Source organism: Miscanthus floridulus, chromosome 14, assembly GCF_019320115.1.
Source record: "Miscanthus floridulus cultivar M001 chromosome 14, ASM1932011v1, whole genome shotgun sequence".
NCBI classification, from domain to species: Eukaryota; Viridiplantae; Streptophyta; class Magnoliopsida; order Poales; family Poaceae; genus Miscanthus; species Miscanthus floridulus.
Genome location: NC_089593.1, coordinates 68697875 through 68720897, shown reverse-complemented (window position 1 = coordinate 68720897; position 23023 = coordinate 68697875). Strand labels below are relative to the sequence as shown.

Genomic DNA, 23023 nt, shown 5'->3' with positions numbered 1-23023 from the left:
TAAGTTTCACATGGAATTTGTTGTAGATACATAACGATCAGGAGGCCGATAAGGACATGTTGTGTATTGACATAATCAATGCAATTCTAGGAATGGGTTGTAGATAAATACAGATCAGGACAATACAAAGGCGTATATTATATCATATCCATATGTCCAAAATAAAACCTTAATTAGGCAAGCCCTATCATATGCACCAATCTCAGAAAACATCTTCACTGTAAAGTATTACAACTTAGTGTAAGTTGAAGGAGAATGTAGGTTGGGTGTCTCACGTTAAGCACGTGAGAAGGAGAGGATGCGGAAGGGTCCGGGCCAGGGACTGCGCTTGGTGGATTTTTATTGAGCCACCTCTACTAAAGTTCTAACGAATGCCACCATTGCTAAAAATTATTTATGTAGTAGTGTTTTTACTCGTGTACGAATGTAAATATTTAAGTGGAAATTTACCTTTTTTTGCAAGACATAATATAGACATAGACACTCATGTACATGAGCGTATACTCACCCCTATGAACGCACGTATGCAGACCCTACCCCTACAAGAACATCCGAAAAACTGAGTTGGAGAGGCAAATATCGAGATTGACAAAATCACAACAGACGCCTCATTGTCTACGGGCACGTCGCTTACCACTGAAAAATAGTGCTCTTGCGCCATTAAATCCCACAAGAAATCTAGTAAAATGTGAGCATCCGTGTCAAGTAGAGGACTTAAACCACTAGAAACCCAACAGCAGAACCATGCTCAGTTCATGACCAAATTATGGCATCATAATGTTCCATTAGTACCTGATGTTGTAGTAACTGAAGGACTACTACATGGACAGCCATTTTCGTATTTTGTTGTCCCTTCCTCTAGAAGAGTAAAGACTTCTATGATTCAAATTTTTACCAGAAAATCAAGGACTTCAAAACCAATACAATGAACGGTCATTAGTATCATGTCGATTATGTCATCAGTTAACTGAATAGGTATGATTTAATCATATCACTTTGATTTCGGTGCTTGATTGATGGTTATTTATGTATTCTCCTATCCGCCTTAAAGTATGCTAAAAATCTCATAAATCATTACATTTTTCTTTTTAGAAAATGGAAGGTTCCCACTTCTTCAGTTGCACACAGCCAACCTTTACGATGTTTTCAACAATCAACTGCTGATAAAAATTATTTAGAAAAAAACCTTCAACGGAAGAAAATCATATGCAAAAGTTATTGTTTATGACATATATTTAGAATTATTTTCCATATAATTTGGTCCTACCTTCCATCTTGTAGGTCGACCATCTAAATCCCTGTCTGTCTAAACCCGAACTGAACGATGTCATTCAACATTTGCTGACATCCACTGCTTCGTCTGAATTTGATTGGATGCATGGTTGCACTCCATGCAGTGCAGATGTATAAGCAGAATCTCACTGGATGGATTATATATGATGAATACTTGTATTACAAGCGTACCCAGCTTGGTGATTGTGAGTTAAATTAAAAGTTTAGTGGATTTAATTATGTTCGTCTCACAAATGAGACAACTGTTCTTTTCAAAAAGGAAAGGTCTAATAAAAATATAAAACCATGACACAGCCCGGTGAACATGCATATCTTTAGTGACCATCAGCTTCATTTTGGCAGATCTTATTTTGGATATTGGTGAGAAAATTGATCCCAACTTGACCCGACAAGGCACAATATCTCTGGTTGCATAATGATCTCCAGAGATGTTCTGATATGAGAATTGATTCGACATTTACTGCCTGCCTAAAATTCAATGGATGTTTACTCTTCTCATATAGTACGGTGGTTATAAGTGCATGGAGAATCAGATTGTACCTCCCCGTGAATTCTCAAGGTCTCTCAGACCTAGTCTATATAAAACAGCAGGTAAGGGAGCAGCAGCCAGTAGCAGTGACCTTGCAGCTGCAGTAGTGACCTTGCCACATGAAAATTGTGTATAGGACTAGGAAGAATCAGGAGCACCTGCAATACTTGTGCGCTTACTCTTCTCCACAACAGGCGTATCCAATTTAGCTCCTGCCGTGGAAGAAGCTCTCCAGCACATGCGTGCCAGGATGGATGGGTCGGTGTGTACCTGCCGTGGTGGTCCCACGTGTGGGTGACTCTATGGATGTGTGCTCGGTGCTTCAGTCATCCTACTGGTGGTGGTGGAACAGGTAGGTCGTCAGTTGTCACGGACTCACAGCCAGTGACCATTCCAGCCTCCAGGGCAGCTCCTTATGCTGCTGCGAAATGCGGCCAAGGAACCGTAGAGTTGTACTAAACAGTGCCACATGTGCAACATAACGGGCGGATGCTACATGGACGAAAGAAAAGAGATATAAAGAAAAAGTAAAGAAAACTACAACTGTATTCACTTCTACCCAAAGGGCACCGACGCCTCTGAGTACAGAGATTGCTCTATGGCTAGCCAGAGCTATTGTATATCATCCTGTAGCTGAGATCGGATCTTGGCACCATGGCCATGGATTCCATGGACCAGCCAGAAGATGTCAGGGTGGCAGGGATGCTTTGGGGTAGGTGGTGCAGGCAGCGGCACCTTGTTAGAGAAAGAGGCACTGCGAGAAAGAGCAGTGTGAGAGAGAGATATTGGGTGGTGGAGGTGGGAGGTAGAGTGAGGCAAGTAGTTTTTATAAGCCTAGGGTTTATGGTGGTCTGTCATGAACCAAATCAGTGGGATGGGTTAGATCCGTACATGTTTTGCCCATTAACTGTTTAATAGATTTATTTTATTTTTTATTTGCAGGTACAAAACTAAGAAACGTTCTATGAATTCATTTTTTTGCGAATCACAGTTTAGCAACCCAGTTACCCTTTTCACATATATGTTTAAGTATATGTGAAGTACTTAACAAGCATTTCCTTAGCTGTCAACTATATGAAACCACATAACTTCTAAGAAAATGGTACTTTTCCTTGACTGTTTAAATAACACCACAAAATGGACATTTATCTTGACTGTTTACAATTACACTAAAGAAAATGTGCAATTTAATTTCTTGGAGGTGCTTAGAAACTGCCAAGGAAACGTCCATTATCCTTGGCAGTTTATTTCAACACACAAGGAATACAAATTTTCTTGGAGATTTATGACCACAGCTAAGGAAATAGCATTTTCCTTGGTGGTTCCATTTTAGCCCTCCTGACTTAGGATTCTGGTAGTAGTACATGTATATCCTCGTACCCAGCATTGTAGCACCTTTCATTCGGCCACAAAAGCACGTGTGAGTGAAAGGGCAGAGATGAAGCTATAGTTTTGAGAATCGCATAGGTCATATGGATGGAATACAGTTTTGTGGCCTTTCTATAGTGTGAACTGTGTATGCATATGAGGCATTAGGAACTTTCACATTTTGAGGGTACAGAGTTGTATGGTCTTGCCCGTTCTTGTTCCTTTTTGAATGCTTCACATAATACACTACAGAAACGATGATCACCACTGGGACTTTCACTGCAGGTTATGTGAGAACCGATGGTGATATATTTCACCGCCGATTCATAGGCTGAGGGGGCGCAAATGGATCACTTACGGTGGTGATGAACATTTTCACCGTCGTTTGACGTATGATTCAGTGGTGAAAACAGTGCCGGTCTTCGCCGCCGTATCATACACACCGAATCGGCGGTGAAAACATTTAGCACCGCCGGTTAGTCACTGAATGCGCGACACACTTACAAACCGACGGTGATAAGAAGTTTCACCGCCAGTTTGAAGGTCGAAGGCTGCAGTACTAGTGAGAGCCGGTGGTTAAAATCGCTATCACCGTTAGTTCGATGTATGATCCGATGGTGGAAATCGCAACGGTTCCAACCGTCACATCGTTCACAACACTACCAGCTTCTGCTCCCTTTGCTGCTATTTTATACTCAAGTTATAGAGGCTGAAACATTTCATGGACTTACCACCACTACAGGAAACTGGCTCTTTGCCGACTGCAATTTTCTTTGCCAACTGTTTTTTTTTTGACACTCGGCAAAGAGGTCCCTTTGCCAACTGGAATTTCCTGCAGTCGGCAAAGCAGGATTTGCCGACTGCCTGGCTTTGCCGACTGCCAGGCAGTTGGCAAAGAATTGCAGTCGGCAAAGGCAGGCCATGGTTGACGCCATCCACACCGTCACCTTTGCCGACTGCCACTCCGTCAGCAGTCGGCAAAGGCGCAGGCTTTGCCAACTGCCATCCTCCCTGGCAGTCGGCAAAGAATTTTTATTTTTTTTTATTTTCGATCCCAGTTTTTTGTGTTGCCTTGATACAGTAAGTACATGATATATTCCAAGTTTGGGATCATTTTGATTTATTTTGCTATATTCCGTAGATTTTTTCTGTTTCTTTGATTTTTTCCGGCAGCTCCAGATTTGAACTGCAGGTACATGAAATAATGGAATCCGGCGATTCAGAAAATGATATTCATGATGTTTGGAGCATGTTGAGGCCGTGTGCGGGGCCTCGCGTGAAATTTCGACCGTGTTCTACGACATGATGGAGTCGGCACAGAAGCCCCTTCACGAGAAGACAAAGCTTACGCAACTGGATGCCGTCTCACGCCTGATAGGGTTGAAGTCGCAGCTGGGCATTAGTCGAGACGGCTTCGATCTCGTGTTGAGCATTGTTGGGGGACTGCTTCCGGCAGATCATGTCCTGCCGACGAACACCTACGCTACACAGAAGCTCCTTCGTGCACTTAAGATGCCGTATGAGGGGATCCATGCTTGTCCGAAGGGGTGCGTCCTGTTCAGGGGAGACCTCGAGGAAGCAAAAACCTGTCCGAAGTGCGATGCCTCTAGGTTCGTGTTGGTAGAAGGCTCTGATGGCAGCATGAAACAGTCTAAGGTCCCCGAGAAGGTCGTACGGCACCTTCCTTTCCTACCGAGGCTGCAACGGCTGTATATGACGGAGGAGTCCGCGAAACAGATGACGTGGCACAAGAATGGCAAAAGATACCATCCTGACAAGATGGTACACCCGGCGGACGGTGATGCATGGAAGCACTTCGATAACATGAATCCTGTCAAGGATATGGAGGCTCGGAATGTACGCGTAGCGCTGGCAACAGATGGGTTCAACCCGTTTGGAATGATGGCGGCCCCGTACACTTGCTGGCCCGTGTTTGTGATCCCCCTCAATCTCCCCCCCGGCGTCATGTTTGAACCTAAGAACGTGCTCTTGACGCTGATAATACCTGGACACCCGGGCGACAATATGGGTGTGTTCATGCAGCCGGTGTGGGATGAATTGGAACTTGCTTGGGAAGAGGGGGTACTCACGTATGACCGGGCTACGAAGAGGAACTTCAGAATGCATGTGTGGTACCAGTATTCAATGCATGACTTCCTGGCGTATGGCTTATTCAGCGGGTGGTGTGTTCACGGGAAGTTCCCTTGCCCGACATGCAAGGCAGATGTGATGTTCACCTGGCTGGCCAAGGGCGGCAAGTTTTCTTCTTTCGACAAGCATCGCCAATTCCTGCCTGAGAACCATGAATTCAGGCTAGATGTAAAGCACTTCACGAAAGGCGTTCAAGTCACCGGCCCCATTCCGCAGGTTAAGAGCCCTGCCGCCGTCCTTGCCGACATACAAGCTCTCGAACCTGAGGAAACAGGTGGGTTTAAGGGATATGCTCGGGACCACATGTGGACTCATATATCGGGCTTGACTAGGCTCCCCTACTTCAAGGACCTTCTTCTTCCACACAACATCGATGTAATGCACACAGAAAAGAATGTGGCCGAGGCACTCTGGGCAACACTCATGGACGTTGGCAAAAAGTCAAAGGACAACGTCAAGGCTAGACTGGACCTGGAGATGATCTGTGATAGACCAAACCTGGTGATGAAGACCCCTGCGCCCGGCAGGAAATGGAAAAGGGGGCCGGCCGATTACATCCTGAAAAGGGCAGATAGGAAGGAAGTTCTGCAGTGGATCAAGACGTTAAAGTTCCCCGATGGGTATGCGGCGAATCTGAGTAGGGGTGTGAACTTGCAGACTATGAAAGTCTTAGGGATGAAGAGCCATGACTTCCACATATGGATTGAGCGGATCCTTCCTACGATGACCCGGGGATACCTCCCAGAGCATGTGTGGCGCGTCCTGGCAGAGTTGAGCTTCTTCTTCCGCCAGCTTTGTGCCAAGGAGTTGTCTCGGGATGTTTGTGTTGAACTGGAGAAGGCTGCACCTCTGTTGCTCTGCAAGTTGGAGATGATATTTCCACCCGGCTTCTTTCTGTCCATGCAGCATCTGATCTTGCACCTACCGCGCGAGGCACGGTTGGGGGGTCCCGTGCAGGCCCGTTGGTGCTATCCAATCGAGAGGTGTCTAAAGCTTCTTCGGAAAAATTGTAGAAATAAAGCCAAGATTGAGGCTTCCGTGGGAGAGGCCTCCGTTCTAGAGGAGGTGTCGACCTTCACACAGGCGTACTATACTGAGAAGCTTCCCAACATGCACAATCCAACCCCTCGTTACAACGCTGACGAGAACTCATCGATACTCAGCCTTTTCCAAGGGGATCTCGGGAGTGGAAGCGCAGGTACCAACAAGCAGTTGAACCATCAGGAGTGGCAGACTATCATGTTCACATTGTTGATCAACCTTGATGAAGTGATTCCTTATCAGAAGTAAGTTCTCAATGAGCTTGTTACCTACGCCGTCACTATCCTCCATCTATCATGGTCTGACCCTCTATTTTCTTCCTTCTTTCAGGGAATTTATTAGTCAATACTGGAGAGGCAATAGGGCTCCTACCGAGCAAGAAGAAGACAATCTTCTTAGACATGGTGTGCCCAATTTCATCTCCTGGTTCTGTACAAAGGTACCAACCAACTAACCTCTTTCCGACTTTGTGATTCCACTTTGCTCCCCGGAGCGAGTTATGTAACGATCTCCTACCCTTGTAGGCCCGAACGGATGCAGAAATGAGCGATGAATTGAAACAGGTGGGCCGTGGCTTCTCCCGTAGGGTGAAGTCATTCACCGTTTATGATGTGAATGGCTATCGCTTTCGCACGAGAAGCTACGAGGAGAGTCGACCCAACCTAAAAACCATGTGCTGCGGAGTTCGTACGCCCGGCACGGATGGGAAGGACTACTACGGCATAGTCGAAGAGATATACGAGCTCAACTTTAAGGGTGCCGGGACTTTAGCGCCGGTGGTATTCAAATGCCATTGGTTCGATCCTGATATCACGAGGAAAGACCTTACGATAGGTCAAGTCGAGATTCGATAGGACTCCAGCTATAAAGGAGACGATGTCTACATTGTGGCCAACCGAGACGCCACGCAAGTTTATTACCTCCCATGGGCGTGCCAAAAAGACGAGAAGCTTGCGGGGTGGAGCCTTGTGCATTTGGTGTCGCCGCGCGGCAAAGCGCCTCTCCCAAACGACAACGATTACAACTTTGACCCAAGCACCGATGAGTTCTATCAACCTGAGGGGCTAGAAGGTACCTTGGAGATCGACATTGGTTCACTCATGGGCATGGAAGTAGACAACGAAATCGATGAGGACGAGGGTGAGGAGGTGCAGGATGCCAGGGACTTAAGAATGCTTGAGCGATGGCAGATGCAGCGCGATGGAGTTGTCCAGGAGGAGGTACATGATGATGACTATGGAGACGATGAGGATGATGATGACAGTGATGACTTAAGGGAGGTCGACAATATTGATAGCGATGACGACGATAGTGATAGAGATGACGACTCCACGCCCGAGATATTGCCGTTCGCGGAGATAATTACGAGGCCATGTAATACTATATTGTTATTATTATGTTCCTTTACAAGTACATGTCATTTATTTATGCTAACAGTTTTGTTCTTTGTCATTGCAGGCACTCGGCAAAATGCCAGGCGGACGGCGGCAGCGGCCGCATCGAGCAGTACGCTCGGCGTACCAGGTCCCCCCGCAGGAGACCGCCGACGACGACAAGGAGGAGGAGGAGGTGTTGGTGCGCGGGTCGTCCAGTAGGGGGTCCCAGCCCCCCAGCGGACGTCGCCAGGCGACCAGGAGGCTGCTGTTCTCGTCCTCGCAAGGGGGGACGACGTCGCGTGACGATGAGCGTGGCGGCGACGACGACGACGACGATGACGACGACGACGATGACGACGACGACGGCGACGACGCGCCTACACCAGGCGAGACGGCTTCGACTTCGTCAGGCGTGGCCAAGGTGTACTCGCGCGGGCCCACGCAGCTTCCTAGGGTGCGGCCGCAATTCCACCAGCGCCCGGTGATCACACCCGTGGGCCAGACGTAAGTAACCATTATTGATTTCACTACTTGTTCATATGACATGTCAAAAATCGAACTGAAGACTAACAATTGTTCTTAATGACTCGTGCAGTTCCTAGAAGATTGTGAGTGGAGCAGGTCAAGCACGCCATATCAATGGCATCCAGGGCCTCCTGATTAAGGAGTACTACCCTGGCCTTGTCAACGTCAACGGCGAGATGAAGGTGCCCACCAAGTGGTCCCACTTCTACCTCGTCGAGGAGGGTGGCGAGACCATCGCGGCAAAGATAAAGAGGGAGTTTTGGGTGAGTCTTTCATCGCACCGCATTGCTAAATAGTATGCATTCGTCGGACTTCTTGCAAAAAGGAAATGCTACATGATGTGTCTGTGTGCAGGACTTCTTCACGTGCGAGGAGGGTAAAGCGGCCCAGGCGGCGCGAGTGCAGGAGGCAGTCTGCAAAGATCGTCTCAAGGACCTGTACCATGAGGCGCGCATACAGGCCATCCGCGACTTCCACGCCAACGTGCTTGGAGAGAACATCAAGAAGCCCCAAATCCGCCAGAGAATGAACTCGAGGGAGGCCGACCTCACCCAAGCGCAATACGAGCAGGTAATTAAGTATGACAACATTCGTTCAGATTCCTTCAGTGAAACATTACACTAATCTTCTCGCATGTCAAATACTTGATGTCATGCAGGTGTGTCCGTCGTGGTGCGACAACCACAGGGAATGCTGGACGGAGATTGTGCGCATGTGGCGCACGGATGAGGCGTACGCGAGGCGCGCCGACCGTCAGGGCCGCCGCGCGCAGATGCGAGGGGTGTCACACCACCAAGGGAATCAGCCCCTCCCCCAGTTCGCGACAAGATGGGTATGCGTCCGTTCATGTCTTAATCCTTGCGCTCAATTGTCAATACTTGTAACCATGTTTGTGTTTTCAATGCAGACGCAGACGCACGGTGGGCAGGAAATCAACGAGTACACCGCGTACCTCCTCTCTCACAAGGGCAAGGCGACGGATCCGAACAACATCTACAACCCGGAGGACGGGCCCGATGCGTACACCAACCCCACCGCCTACGAGAAGGCCACCGAGTACACCATCGCGGCTCGCCAGCGCTACGGGGAGACGTTCGACCCCACCGCCGAGCCCCTGGACACAGACCTCCTGCAGAGGTTGGGACCAGGGAAGCAGCACGGCCGCTACTACATGGCCCACAGCGCCCTCGACCCGTCCTAGGTTCCTACGCTGACCCAGGTTCGATCCACGCCCACGAGCTCCAGCGACATCCCCATAGCGCCCCGGCGGCAGTCAGCGTCACAGGTAAGTGCCGTTTCGTTCGTCGTTCACTCGTTTCGCACCTGTACATACAATCAACACTGCGGATGTAATATTGCAGGCCCAGATGGAGGCCAAGATGGAGGAGAGGATCGCCACGTTGCACGCACAGATGATGGCGCAACAGATGGCTTACCAGCAAAGCCTGCAGCAGCACTACAACACTCAGATGCAGAACATGGCCAGCTTCTTCCAGTCCATGCAGACGCCCGGGGCGTCTACACCGCCTCCTCTTCCAATGTTCGCTCCACCGCCTCCTCCTCCAGAGTTTTTTCCTGTGCCTGCTCCTGTCGCTCCTGGAGGGACCCTGGTGAGTATATTGACTCTTGCTTTAACTTGTGCGTCCATGCTGCAGATACTAATGACATCACTTGGCGTTTAACTTGTGCAGGTACAGTCGGCGGGTTCGAACCCGTCTCCTGGAGGTCCCGGCCATCAGATGATGTCGTATCCACCACCTGCACCCTATCCACCGTATCCACCTCCGCGTGGCCCTCCTCCGACGTACTCATGGCCGCCGGTGCGCGGAGGGTGGCAGTACGCGCAGGCGCCTCAGTTTGGTCCAAGGGGGTTTCCGTGGGCAAACCCTGGGGGCTCTGGGGGCGGAGCGGACGACGAGACCGGGGACGGCGCGATGAGCTAGGTATTTGTCGATTCTGTTATCATGTATCCACCGTATCGTCGAAGTTGTTGTCATGTATTTCTTTTCTTCGTTATGGACCTAGACTTGTTATGTTGAACTTCGTGTGATGGACGTCGACTTGTGGTGTTCGACGTGTTGGACTTCATGTGATGGTTGTAATGCACTTGTGTGGTTGTTATTGTGACATATATGTGAGATATATGTGATGTTGTGCGTTATTGTGATATATGTGGTGATGTTGGCGACAAATGTGATGAAATTGTGATATAAATGGTGCTACCGGTGCTTCTGGTGAAATTGGATTATAATTTGTGATTTTGCAGGGTTTTGATGCGAGAAAACAGAAAACAAAAGCAAAAAAAAAAATTCCAGCTTTGCCGACTGTTTACAGTCGGCAAAGCTGGGCAAAAAAACCCAGGACAAAGTCTTTGCCGACTGCAATGGGAGGCAGTCGGCAAAGAGGTCAAACCTTTGCCGACTACAACTCCGAAAGCAGTCGGCAAAGAACATTTCAAAAAAAAATATTTTCTTTCTTTGCCGACTGCCGAGCTGGCGGCCAGTCGGCAAACAATTTTTGAAAAAAAAATTCTTTGCCGACTGCCGAGGAACCAGCAGTCGGCAAAGGCTGCCGTCAGGGCTAACGGCGCCACGTGGCTATGCCGACTGCTGGCGTGGCAGTTGGCAAAGGCTTTGCCGACTGTGTGCCACATGGCAGTCGGCAAATCCGCCTTTGCCGACCCAGGCTTTGCCGACTGCTCTTTGCCGACTGCCACGTGGCTTTGCGGTCGGCAAAGCCTTTGCCGACTGGGTTTATGCCTTTGCCGACCGGGGCAAGCAGTCGGCAAAGAGGCGTTTTCCTGTAGTGCACTGCATATGACTGAGCATGTATAATGCACTAATGCCATTAAGTGAAATGTAGTCACATAGTAAATGTCAAATAAATTCTGATAGCAAACAAATCATTCAAGCATATAGATGGTGGCTTGTCAGGTTATCACTATATCAGAATTAGGATCCGACAAACAGAACGTGATTGCTGAACATTCGTGTTTAGTGTGAAATCTCATGGTTTAACTTTTGTAAACATTTCCTTCATGAAAGGAACACTTTCCTTGTTTGGGAAGAACCTAATCGAATCCACCAAACTTTCAACCTATATGGAAAATACAAAACTGTGTAAGCATGTACTGTTTAGTTTAATTGGTTCAACACAATTATTCAGCGTAATCATTCCAGCTACAGTATGTGCATAGAACTACACTGCGTAGAGTGTAACCATCCACTCGAATTCAGATAACCAAGTGGATTTTGGTTAATATTCACTTATTCAGTCACATTGTTTCGTTCATTCAGTTTCAGACAGCCATTCTACCAAATTGGATCTAGCAAAACTGAGGTGCACACCATATTCATAGTAAATGCGAAGCATAAACTCCATCTCGGACTGCTCTTCTAAGCATAGGTCGCTTGACTGCCGGCAACAACATTCACTTGTTTGAGCATCCTCCCCCACACTCCGAGCAATCACTGTTCATCTGTATGGACTATGGAAACTGAATCATAAAAGAAGGATTCCTGGTACCTCCCAAGCCTATTATAGAAAAAGAGCGGAGGGGGCTCCACCAATATATATCATCTCCATCTCTGAAGAAAATATGTTCATCTATCTTTGGACCAAGAGAACAAAACTGAAGCAAGGGTTCATATTCTCAGATGCAACTATAGTGCTTCTTCTCCCTCATTGCTCTTTTTTATACCCCCTCCCATCCCCTAAAGAGACAATAATATCACATATAGGATATCTAATGTTTTGTTCCATTATTGTTTATTACTTGGATTAATTAGTTAAATTGGTACCTCTGCCTTGACTTCCGTTATATTGGGGAGGCCATGCATGTTTTATTATTTTTCATGCCATGCAACCCTATTGGAAGTTCAGCCGACTATGCGGCCATGTTTTTCAGGTCCTCTGTTTTCATATCAACCGACCAATTAAGTTGGTAGCAATAAAAAAACTACTACAGTCTTAATCTTATTATTTCAATGTCCTGAAAAACATTAGTGGGTTTTGTTTACTTGAGATGCTTTTAAGCTTGTGAAATGCGTGACATGTGAAATTTATAGTTAAAATTCAGAAAAACATGTCAACGAAGAGACTCATGTCAATACAACTTACATTGGTGATCTAGTCCACTCCATCATACTATGGATTCCTCAATACAAGTTTATTTAGTTTGCATACTTCTTGTATTGATTCTTCTGTATTAGTAAATTAAGAGGTGGTGCGCATACTTAGGAACTCGTAATTTGAATTTCCATATTTTATATATACAATTCACCACTTTTTAATAACACAAACTTATGGAAATTATATGTTTCGATAAGATCTACAACTTGTAGTTAAAACTCTTTTGTTTAAAGTTGTTTATGGGCCCAAATAGTCAACCAAAGTTTTAAACAAGAAGGGTTAAAACGAATTTAACTTCCTATTGACTCAACAATGTTAGAATATGTGAGAGGGTAAGTCCAGCAAATCAATGTCATTTGTTTTCCATGCTGGCTTCCTGTGTTAGTAATTTGAATTTGAATTTTGCAAAATAAAATTATAATTTTTTCATTTGGCCATGGATGAAGATGAACTTGTATGAAAATTGTAGGTTTCAACAAGACCTAAGACTTTTTAGTTCAAACTTTCTTAATGTGATGTTATTTAGGTGCTCAAATAGTTGACCAAAGGTTTTGTAGAAAAAAGTTCAAAGAAATAAACTCCATGTTGTTTTGGCAACGTAGGTGCGTGATGGCAACAAGGGATCGTGAGGTGGAGGCCAATCTCTTAATCTGTGATAAAATCTCTATAATACACTTTATTTCATGATGGGGAGAATAAGCATGTTTACTGTGAATCACTACAGGATACAGGAGCTTTGCCGAGTGCCAGAGGCACTCGGCGAAGCCCTAAAAACACTCGGCAAAGGGTTTGTCGAGTGTTACACTCGGCAAACGACACTCGATAAACGTTTTATCAGCAAACACTAGTTTGTCAAGTGTTTTTTGTCGCGCACTCGGCAAAGACATTGTCGAGTGCCCAAAAAACACTCGGCAAACTTTTTTTTTGAAAAAAAATAAAAAAACAAGCCGGCCGCCGCCACCACCAGCCGTTGTCACCCTTGCCTCCCGCCGCCACCGCGACCCAATCTGCCCCCCACGCGACTGGATCTGCCAGCACGGCAGCCCGATCTGCCCCCGCCGCGACCGGATCCGCTGCCGAGGGCCCGTCGTGACCCGATCCATGCTCAGTGGCGGGGAAGAAGGGGGAGGAGCGCCGGATCCGCTAGTTGTGGAGGTGCTCCGGCTCGCCGGTGGTGGGGGAAGGCCAGATCCACGCTCGGGGAAAGGGAGAGCGCCACCGCCTGCAGGGGAGATGGAGAGGGAGGGCTGCCGCCACCTGTGGGGGAGATGAAGAGGAGAGAGGCGTCGCCGCCACCTCGCACTCGACTGGCTCGCGCGGCTCCGGTGAGCTCACCACCACCACCACGCGCGAATCTGGAGAGGGAGAGAGGGCGCTGGCGATCGGATCTGGGGAGGAGGTAGGGGAGGAGGGTAGGGAGGGGAGCGGCGTGGCGGAGAGAGGGCGCGGGTGGGGGAAGAAGAAGGGGGAGGGGAGGAGCGCAGGCGGGCGGATCTGGGGAGGAGGCAGGGGAGGAGGGAGGGGAGGACGGGGCCGCGTCGGAGAGGGAGGGGAGGGGCGCGCCAGAGGAGGGGAGGGAGGGGAGCGGCGCGACGGAGACAGGGCGCAGGAGGGGGAAGAAGAAGGGGGAGGGGAGGGGCGCGAGCGGGCGGATCTGGGGAGGAGGTAGGGGAGGAGGGAGGGGAGGATGGGGCCGCGCCGAAGAGGGAGGGGAGGGGCGCGCCGGAGGAGGGGGGGGAGGGGAGCGGCGCGGCGCAGAGAGGGCCCGGGTGGGGGAAGAAGAAGGGGAGGGGAGGGGCGCGTGCGGGGGCGGGGGCCGGTTAATTAAGCAGGTTTTTTCCCCTTTGCCGAGTGTCCTAGATCTGGGCACTCGGCAAAGTGTTTTTTTTTCATTTTTTTTCTTCTTCTTTCCCAGAAAAAAGATTTTATTTCTTTGCCGAGTGTCCTAGATCTGGGCACTCGATAGTGTTTTTTTTATTTTTTTCTTCTCCTTCTTTCCTAGAAAAAAAGATTTTATTTCTTTTCCACAACACCCCATCCTGTAAAACTGAAGCATCCTCTTTCAAAATATTAAGTGCAGAATTATTAGTCAATTGATCATCTCAAAACTTAGCCACAGGTCTGAGAAAACAATGTTGGAGGAAGGAGAAGAATTTCGCATTGTAATCAGGCGCAAGGCCGCCAGCATTGGAGTGAAGTTTTGAGAAAGCATCCTGCTCTTGTCGATTCTTCCTGTCAATGATTGGGTCATCCGATCCTGTGTGTGTATATGCTGCTGCATCTCATGCATGGAGTATGAATCTCTCTGCTGCATCTCATGCATGCAGCCTTTCACTTAAATATTTGGTTTTTGAAACAAGTAGGGTTTACCATGTATTCGTTAGTTGCAACTGAATGTTCTGAACGTGATTCTGAGCATAGCAAAAGGCCAAATCTAACCGAAGCAACTACACGGTGCCACGATATGATGAGCTCAAGCATGCCTCGTCACTGTTGTCCGACAAGCATGGGAAAAGGTGCCGTCCCAGCGCTGCCTCGTATAGCGACAACATCGACGCTGGTCTGTCCAAGACCATCGTGTAAGTAAGATGGAAGGGCGCCCCAGCACTAGTGTCTAGATCCAGCCCGACGTACCGTCGATGCCATATATCTGGCACTTGGACAAGGGTACTCTTCACGGCGAGCTGCTCCTCTGTCTTTGCCATCCCACGCCTGCGTTGTGCAACTCATCCTGGGTTGTCATGTTGTCCTGCTTCTCATGCCAATAATTCAACATGATCCTGCAACATGCGATGGTTGCAAACACATCCACCATGCATGTTATCACGTAACACGAGAGTTCCCAATGCCTCACATGTCTAGGCAGCACGGATCACAAAAAGGCCATGGGAGTAGAACTAGTTGTCCATCCATTTGGTATACATGACTTGGAGGACTACTAGTTTCATTCTCTGCCTATCACTAGCGCTTGTGTGGACCAAATGAAAATGAGTCAATGATGGATAACGATGCATGTACGTACTACTTGATTGCACAGTGTGCATTCCAGCTAAATTATATATGCACCTACCACTGCACCATGTGGATGTGTAATCTTTTACTCCATTCATTCCAAATTATAAGACGTTTTGGCCTTAGATATGCACTATATCTTGATGCATAATAAAATAATGTATCTACAAAAGCCAAAATCTCTTGTAAGTTGAAAAGGAGGGAGAACATGTTCAATCGTTGACGCAGAACATGTTCAAAACTCATAAGCCATTCTTCACCAACCGCAAGCAAAATATTTGGTTGGTCGCATTTTACGAAGCCAGGAGGCCAACAAGTTGTACTTGCCTCACAATAATTTTGAAAACATGCATGGTTACCTATGGTTCTTGTACAATTAGATGATTCTTCTTGTTTTTCGTAACATGGTTTTATTGTTAATGACGATGTTAAAAAATTTCCTCTCATGCGAATGTAAACATTTAAGTGGAAATTAAACATGACCCTGTTATGACCTCATAATGGCCCGTTAGTACCATACCTGACATGATAATTATTGAAGGACAACTACATGGACAACCATTTGTTATTTTGCACTCTCTTCCTCCACCAGAAATGTAAAGACCTCTATTATTCAAAATATATCACAAACAAATGAAGGATTTCATATTTCTAATCGAATACAATGAAAGATTATTAGTGGCATGTCAATTATCTCATCGGTTAGAGCTGAATATGTATGATTTAATCGTATCACTTTGATTTAGATACTTGATTGAGGGTTACATATGTCTATTCCTACCTAATTTAAACTATCCTAAAAATCCCATACGTCCTTACATTTGTTTTTTTAGATAAAACATGGAAGATTATTCTTCCTTCGTCAGGTGCACACACCAATTTTTTACAATGTTTTCAACTCAATTGCTGATAAAAAATAATAGGGAAAAAACACCCCAATAGAAGAAAATCATTTGCAAAGTCTATTATTGTTTGACAGATATTCAGAGTCCCCATCTAATTTGGTCCTACCTTCAATTTGATAGGTAGAACGACCATCTACATCCCTGTCTGAACCTGAGCTGAATGGCGTGATTGAACATTTACTGACATCCACTACTTTGTCTGAATCCGAGTGGATGAGGGTTACACTCCATTCACTGTAGCTATAAGAATCCCCAGAGACGATGTTCTGATACGAGAATTGATTCAACATTTACTACCTGACATAATTTCAATAATGAATCTCTACAAACGGGGGATCCAGTCTATTTTCATCCTCAAAAGCATGTAAAGCCCTGCTTGATCATCCAGATATTGACCCAGCGTTTAAATGGATTTGGGACTGTTTTTGCCAGCAAAAACAGAAAGTTTTCTTCTGGTTACTCATCAAGGACCGATTGAGTACCAGGAACATCTAAAGTATAATTGCGTGCTATGCAACCGGACTGTGGAAGAAACCTTGCAGTATGTTTTCCTTCACTGCACCTTTGCAAGGTAATGCTGGAGTCTTCTTGAGCTTGATGTACCTGTGAATAGCAACTTCCTAGAAGTTACTTCTATCTTCAGAAATAGACTCCACCCATAGTTTTTCATGATTGCAATAATTCTCATGTGCTGGGCTATCTGGACAGCAAGAAATGACATGATTTTCATCGGGATTCAGCTAACCACCCAAGACTGCAAAAATATCTTCTTCAAAGAATTGAGGCTGCTTTTTCACAGAATCAAACCAAGTCTCTGTCCTAGTTTTGATCAAAGGACACAACTTAAAGTCTGGTCCAGCCTGTTGCCTCATTTTAATTTTCTTTCTCTCTTTTTATGTTTCCTGAATATCTCGTTGTAACCCTGCTCTATCCTTGCTCTCCCCTGTTTTTTTTTTGTTTTGTTTTGTGCACTCTGTTCCTTCAGTTTCGTCAGGAAAAAAAATCAATAATGAATGATTACTCACTCACACGCGGTGGTTATAAGTGCATGGAGGATCAGATTGTACCTCCCGATGCCTTGGTTTGATTCCAATGCTCTTGTTACAAACCAGGTTCCATGCGGTTGGACAGTTATCCCATTCCGGATACCAAGGCGTGGGGGATGAGGTGCCCCAACAAGATAAATGAATGTTTCTGCAAGGAGCCAAGCAACCTCCTCTAGAGCCAGGTAGGTCCATGCATGACATGTATGAGAAGTTGGCGTGCACCTCTGTTTGCGAGGTCCAATTTGGTAGAATGGCCATCTACCTTCCTGTCAATATCTGAAACCCTCTTCTTTGTCTGAATACGAGTGGACGGTTACACACCATGCAAATGTAGTTGCATGCGCATACTCTAGCTGGATTGGTTATGCTGAATAATAGTGTTCAACGAATTAAACTAACTGGTACATGATTACACAGTTTCCTAAATGTCGTATACACTAAATTGTTGGTGGATTTAACGAGGTTTGTTCCAAATCTTTTAATGAAAGAAAGTTTGTGAAGATAAAACCATGAGACTTGCTGATGAACATGCACGTTTATCAATCATCTTCCGTCTGATATCGGAGTTTAGCATTTACAACCTGGCTACATTTCAGTGGAGTTACTGTCTCATTCATATGCAGCGGTAATTATATTGCATGGAATCAGATTGCACCTCCTGGTGAATTGTTTCAGCGTCTCTAACCTGACTATAAAATAACAGGGAAGGGGGCAGTAGCTGGTGTTGCTAACTCTGGCTTGCTCAGTGATGTTACTATTGAAATTATGTATCGGAGTAGGACGCATCAGGAGCACTTGCATTACATGTAATCAAAGTAAGCAGTGGCGAACCCACCACCACTCCAGATTAGTTTTCTCCCGTCGGCTGGGAGCACTCCCTACGGCTGCGCGTCCTCCGTCAGAAGCGCAGAAGCATCCCCGACCATGCCGCTGGACCGTGCTGAAGAGTCTCTCCCGTCGGTGCCTTCCGTCACGGACTGATTTTCGGGCCTTCCCCGCGCACAATCCAGAACCTCGTGCCCTCGTGATTGCTTTTGGCGCGCAGAAACGAAGCTCTCCCGCGCTGCTGGCCGAGACGCGCGCCTGAGTCCAGAGAATTATTTCGTCGTCGCGCCCTGATCCAGTCCACCCCATCTCTATCCTCAAAAAAATCCTCCATCCCTATCCAGTATCCACTCCACCCCGCCTCCACCTCCTCCTCTCCACCCCGCCTCCAGATCTCCCCTCCGTCGCCCAGGTGCCCGCGAGCTAGGGCCGCGCGCCCCCAGCCACAGCAACCGCCCGCCGCGGCTCTCGCTGCGACGCGGCCGACGCCCGACGCGACGCTGCTGCCAGCCACCGCCACCGCCACCGCCTACCGCGGCTCCGCCAGCCACCACCTCCGCCAACCACCAGAACGCCGCCGGCTGCGGTGCCTGCACGTAACCACCACCAGCCCCTCCCGTCGCCCCGAGCCACCACGGTGTCGTCCGAATCGAGTACGACGCTGCCGGCCGTCCCTCAAGAACAGCCAACAGCGCTGCCGCACGCCGACCTGAAGGGCAGCAGCAGCCCCCTCCACCTCCGTAAGGTTTTTTTTAATTAAGCAACAAAAGTATTCCGGTCTCCCACATTCACAATCGAATGGGTACAACCAAACTGAACCAATACAAAACCATGGTCTAAGACCAAAGACTGCTAAGCAGACTCGCCCCATCTCCAGACTACTGATAATCAAACAACCCTTGCATTGTCTAAACACAACCCAAAGGATGCAGCCATATCACAGACTGAAAAACAGCTAAACCCCAACTCCAAATTTTTGCTAAACCGACAACACTCAAGTGTTCAGTCACTGGCACTCAGGATACAGCAAAAAGAAGCTAGTTCTCTAAACTCTTGTGTTTCCAGCCATCATTTCCAACCTCGTGCATCCAAGCTTCATAACTTCATTTCTTCCCTTTTTGCTAGCTATGACCTTCCAGTACATCTCCCTGAGGATTACTGATCTATTCTCTTTTGATTCCTCCACCCACTTGATCCAAAAAATTGCAGTGACACGCCTTCTAGACGCCTGCAGCCTTCCTTCAACTTTCTTCCCTCTTCCTCTTTAGACAACATGGACCATTGCCTGATCCAAAAAGTCACCTGAAAAGTACCTGCAAGCAAGAATTAGTAACTCGATTTTGGAATACTGCCTCATTTCTATTCAACCATAATACCCAACACATGGTTGCAATCCCCACTATTATTTGATTTCTTAGTCTAGGAGCAAATCTCCTTATCCAAGATCCGAACATGTGAGTAATGCTCTTAGGTGGTTGAAAGTTAAAGGTGATGAACAATGTATTCCAAACCGATCTAGCTATTCGGCAATCAAAGAAAAGATGTTGGATATTTTCTTCTAGCCCACAGAAGCTACACTTAGTATCTCCTTTCCATCTTCTCTTAATCAAGTTATCCTTTGTTAAAATCACCCCTTTCTTTAAGTACCAAAGGAAAACTTTAATTTTCAAAGGTAATTTTGCTTTCTAGGACACATTATTCTCTAGAATCGTCTCTCTTTTCATTAATTCCCTATATAGTGACTGTGTGGAGAAAACTCCATTCTTTTTTATTTGCCAAATGAAGCTGTCCTTATCATTATTTAGGCTTACCAGAAGAACTAAAGAGACTAGCTTTAGCCACTCATTTAGTCTTTCACCCACTAATCCCCGCCTAAATGAGACATTCAGCGGTGTTGAATTTAAAACACTAGCTACTGATACCCCTCTTTTCCTTACAACTCTGTATAGTTTTGGAAACCTTCGCCTTAACGTTGTTGATCAATCCATACGTCCTCCCAAAATCTTGTTTGTTGACCATTGTTAACTTTGAACTTACCATGTTGTAACACCAAATCTTTTACCCCCATCAGCCCAAACCAAAAATGAGAGTCCCCTGGCCGTTTTTCTAACTGTGAAAGACACTTGTTCTTGACATACTTCCTTTTAAGTACATCTTGCCACCGACCCTCCTCATTAAGAAGCCTGAATAACCATTTACTAGGTAAGCAATGATTCTGAGTTTCCAAATCTAAAATCCCCATTCCCCCCATACATCTCGGTTTACACAGGATACTCCATTTAGCCGGCCTGTATTTCCTTTTGTGTTCATCACATTGCCAAAAAAACCTGGATCGGTAATAATCCAACCTTTTCCTTACCCCTATTGGGATGGCAAAGAATGACATCATGAACATCGGTAGGCTTGACAAAACCGAGTTGATCAACACTAGTCTGCCTCCCGAAGAAAGAAGCTTCCCTTTCCAACTACTTAGCTTTTTCTGAAAGCGCTCTTCAATCGAGCACCAGTGTTTATTTGAAAGCTTTCGATAATGCATTGGGATTCCTAAGTATCTAAAGGGAAAGCTTCCTTCTACACAGCCAAAAATTTTCTTATATTCCAAACCATCGTTATTAGCCGCTCCAAAACAAAACAACTCACTCTTATGGAAATTGATTTTTAAGCCCGACAATTTTTCGAAAGCTGCCAGCACCAGTTTTAAATTTTTGGCCTCCTCCAAATCATCTTCCATAAACAGTACCGTATCATCAGCGTACTGTAAAATGGAAAGCCCACCATTGACTAAATTTGGTACCAACCCCCTAAATTGTCCACGGTTTTTTGCTCTCGACACTAGGATAGCCAACATGTCTGCTACCAGATTAAAAAGGATAGGTGAAAGGGGATCTCCCTGCCTAAGTCCTTTTCTAGTCTGAAAGTTATGGCCTATTTCCTCATTCACTTTAACCCCCACATTTCCTCGACTCACTACCTCTTCAATCCATTTACAACACATTGGCGAGAAACCCTTCATCCTTAGAGCCTGCTGTACAAATACCCAATTAACTTTGTCATAGGCTTTTTCAAAATCCAATTTGAGAACTACCCCACTCATTTTCTTCGAATGCAGCTCATGAATAGTTTCATGAAGTATTACTACTCCTTCTAGGATGGTCCTTCCTGTCATGAATGCAGTTTGCGATTGTCTCACTACTTTATCAGCCACCACCACTAGTCTGTTAGCCAAGACCTTAGTAAAGATCTTGAAGCTTACATTGAGCATGCAAATCGGCCTGTATTGCTGAACTTGTTTGACTTCTTTTTCTTTCCGTATAAGTGTGATTGTCCAGAAATTTAGGTTAAAAAGAGGTAATTTACCACTTTTCCGATTGCAATTTACATTTTCCCCATCTTCAGATCCATCAATTTTGCATCTTGTATTTTCTTCTTCCCTTGTTGATTGATGCGCTCATCTGACTTGATTTTGCTTGCTATGGCATTTGAATGTGGTGGGGGCTTCTTTGTTCTTGCAGCACCTGACGAGCCGGAGCAACTGTAGCTTCTGAACCACCAACTCTGGCAGAACAATTTGGCTCTCACTGACGGACAGCAAGGTCAGACCATAGCCGCCATGTAGCATATATATTCTTGATCTGTGCTAGACTAGCTGTGGTGAATTAACTGCTATCTCCTTGCTAGTTGTTGTGATCCCTGCACCAATATTGCACTATCAAAGCTTGGTTGTAGTAACGACCTGAAGATTTTGCTTTCAATTCTTTCAAAGCTTGCATCTTGATGTGCTTTTGATTGATGTCTAGTGACTATTTTTGCTGCTCTATATATACAGATTAAGTCACCTATCAATGAATTTTGCTGCTCTATTTTGCACAAATTTAGACATAACACAAGCTTCCAGTGACTAATTTTGCTATAGATGCTCTATTTTGCATTCTAATTCACTGGTTATGGTGTGCTAGCTGTATAGGAAATTTGTTATTATGTCTTTTAATGTTCTACTACTAGCTGTATATGAATTTTTATTTTGTTTGACTGAAGCAATTTGTGATATGTCTAAATTTGTAACAGGTTTCTCACTGCAATCTGGTTGGTTGTTGCTGCTTTACTTGGTTCTCTCTGTGGTTTGTGAACTGACCTCAAAGTCTTGGACAACTACCGTGACTCGGCTAGCTGCTAGTTAGTTCTCATCTTCTTATACAATCTGGCAGATAACATATGGTAGATCGTGAGTGGATGTATAGTGGTTGGAAGCGTGGTAGGCTATCAAATGAATGGGTTGATAAAACCAAAGAGTTTTTGGATCATGCCTTCTCAATCCCTGAATTAGTTGAGTCTGATACAATTAGGTGCCCTTGTTCCATATGCCGGAATTATTTCAGGCATAAAAGGCCTAGGATAGAGCTACATTTGTGCCACAATGGGTTCAAGGAAAATTAGCAAACTTGGACAGCACATGAGAGAGGTAGGGAAATCACAACCTTGAGATTGGTTCTAGGGTAGAACATGAGGGATTTGGTGAGACAAATCGGATGGATGCTATTGTAGTTGATTTAGCTGGTGAGCACCCACCATTAGTTGATGAAACACCAACTGGTTTTGCAGAAGCCTTCTATAGAATGGTTGTTACTGCAGATGAGCAAGTACATGAGCAAACCTTGCACTCTAGGCTCTCTGTTGTTGCTCGTCTATTGGCCATTAAATCACAGTACAATCTTTCAGTGGCCTGTTATGATGATTTTGTGGAACTCATGCATGAACTCCTCCCTCCTAGTTCTAAGATTCCTAAGAACTACGGTTCTAAAAAATTGCTAGAGGGCCTTGGTA

At 46.1% G+C, this 23023-nt stretch overlaps 3 protein-coding genes and 1 long non-coding RNA gene across 4 annotated transcripts; all 4 read left to right on the top strand.

The window, feature by feature from the left end:
• Positions 1 to 4495: 4495 nt before the first annotated feature.
• LOC136503656 (uncharacterized) lies at positions 4496 to 6631 on the top strand. Its single transcript, XM_066498659.1, has 2 exons — positions 4496 to 5615; positions 5730 to 6631. The coding sequence occupies exons 1-2, from the start codon at positions 4496 to 4498 to the stop codon at positions 6629 to 6631; spliced, it is 2022 nt and encodes a 673-aa protein (XP_066354756.1).
• A 285-nt stretch (positions 6632 to 6916) lies between these two features.
• LOC136503655 (acidic leucine-rich nuclear phosphoprotein 32-related protein 1-like) lies at positions 6917 to 8360 on the top strand. The gene is made up of 4 exons (XM_066498657.1): positions 6917 to 7756; positions 7841 to 7957; positions 8043 to 8262; positions 8354 to 8360. The coding sequence occupies exons 1-4, from the start codon at positions 7483 to 7485 to the stop codon at positions 8358 to 8360; spliced, it is 618 nt and encodes a 205-aa protein (XP_066354754.1). The 5' UTR covers positions 6917 to 7482.
• Positions 8361 to 8705: 345 nt separating this feature from the next.
• On the top strand, positions 8706 to 9484 carry LOC136503654 (uncharacterized). Its single transcript, XM_066498656.1, has 3 exons — positions 8706 to 8853; positions 8942 to 9115; positions 9191 to 9484. Exons 1-3 carry the CDS (start codon positions 8809 to 8811, stop codon positions 9482 to 9484), a joined length of 513 nt encoding a protein of 170 aa, XP_066354753.1. The 5' UTR covers positions 8706 to 8808.
• Positions 9485 to 18570: 9086 nt separating this feature from the next.
• Positions 18571 to 22794, top strand: LOC136502700 (uncharacterized). Its single transcript, XR_010770665.1, has 3 exons — positions 18571 to 18947; positions 21715 to 21795; positions 22268 to 22794. It is a non-coding gene; the product is annotated as an uncharacterized lncRNA (long non-coding RNA).
• The last annotated feature ends 229 nt before the right edge of the window (positions 22795 to 23023 follow it).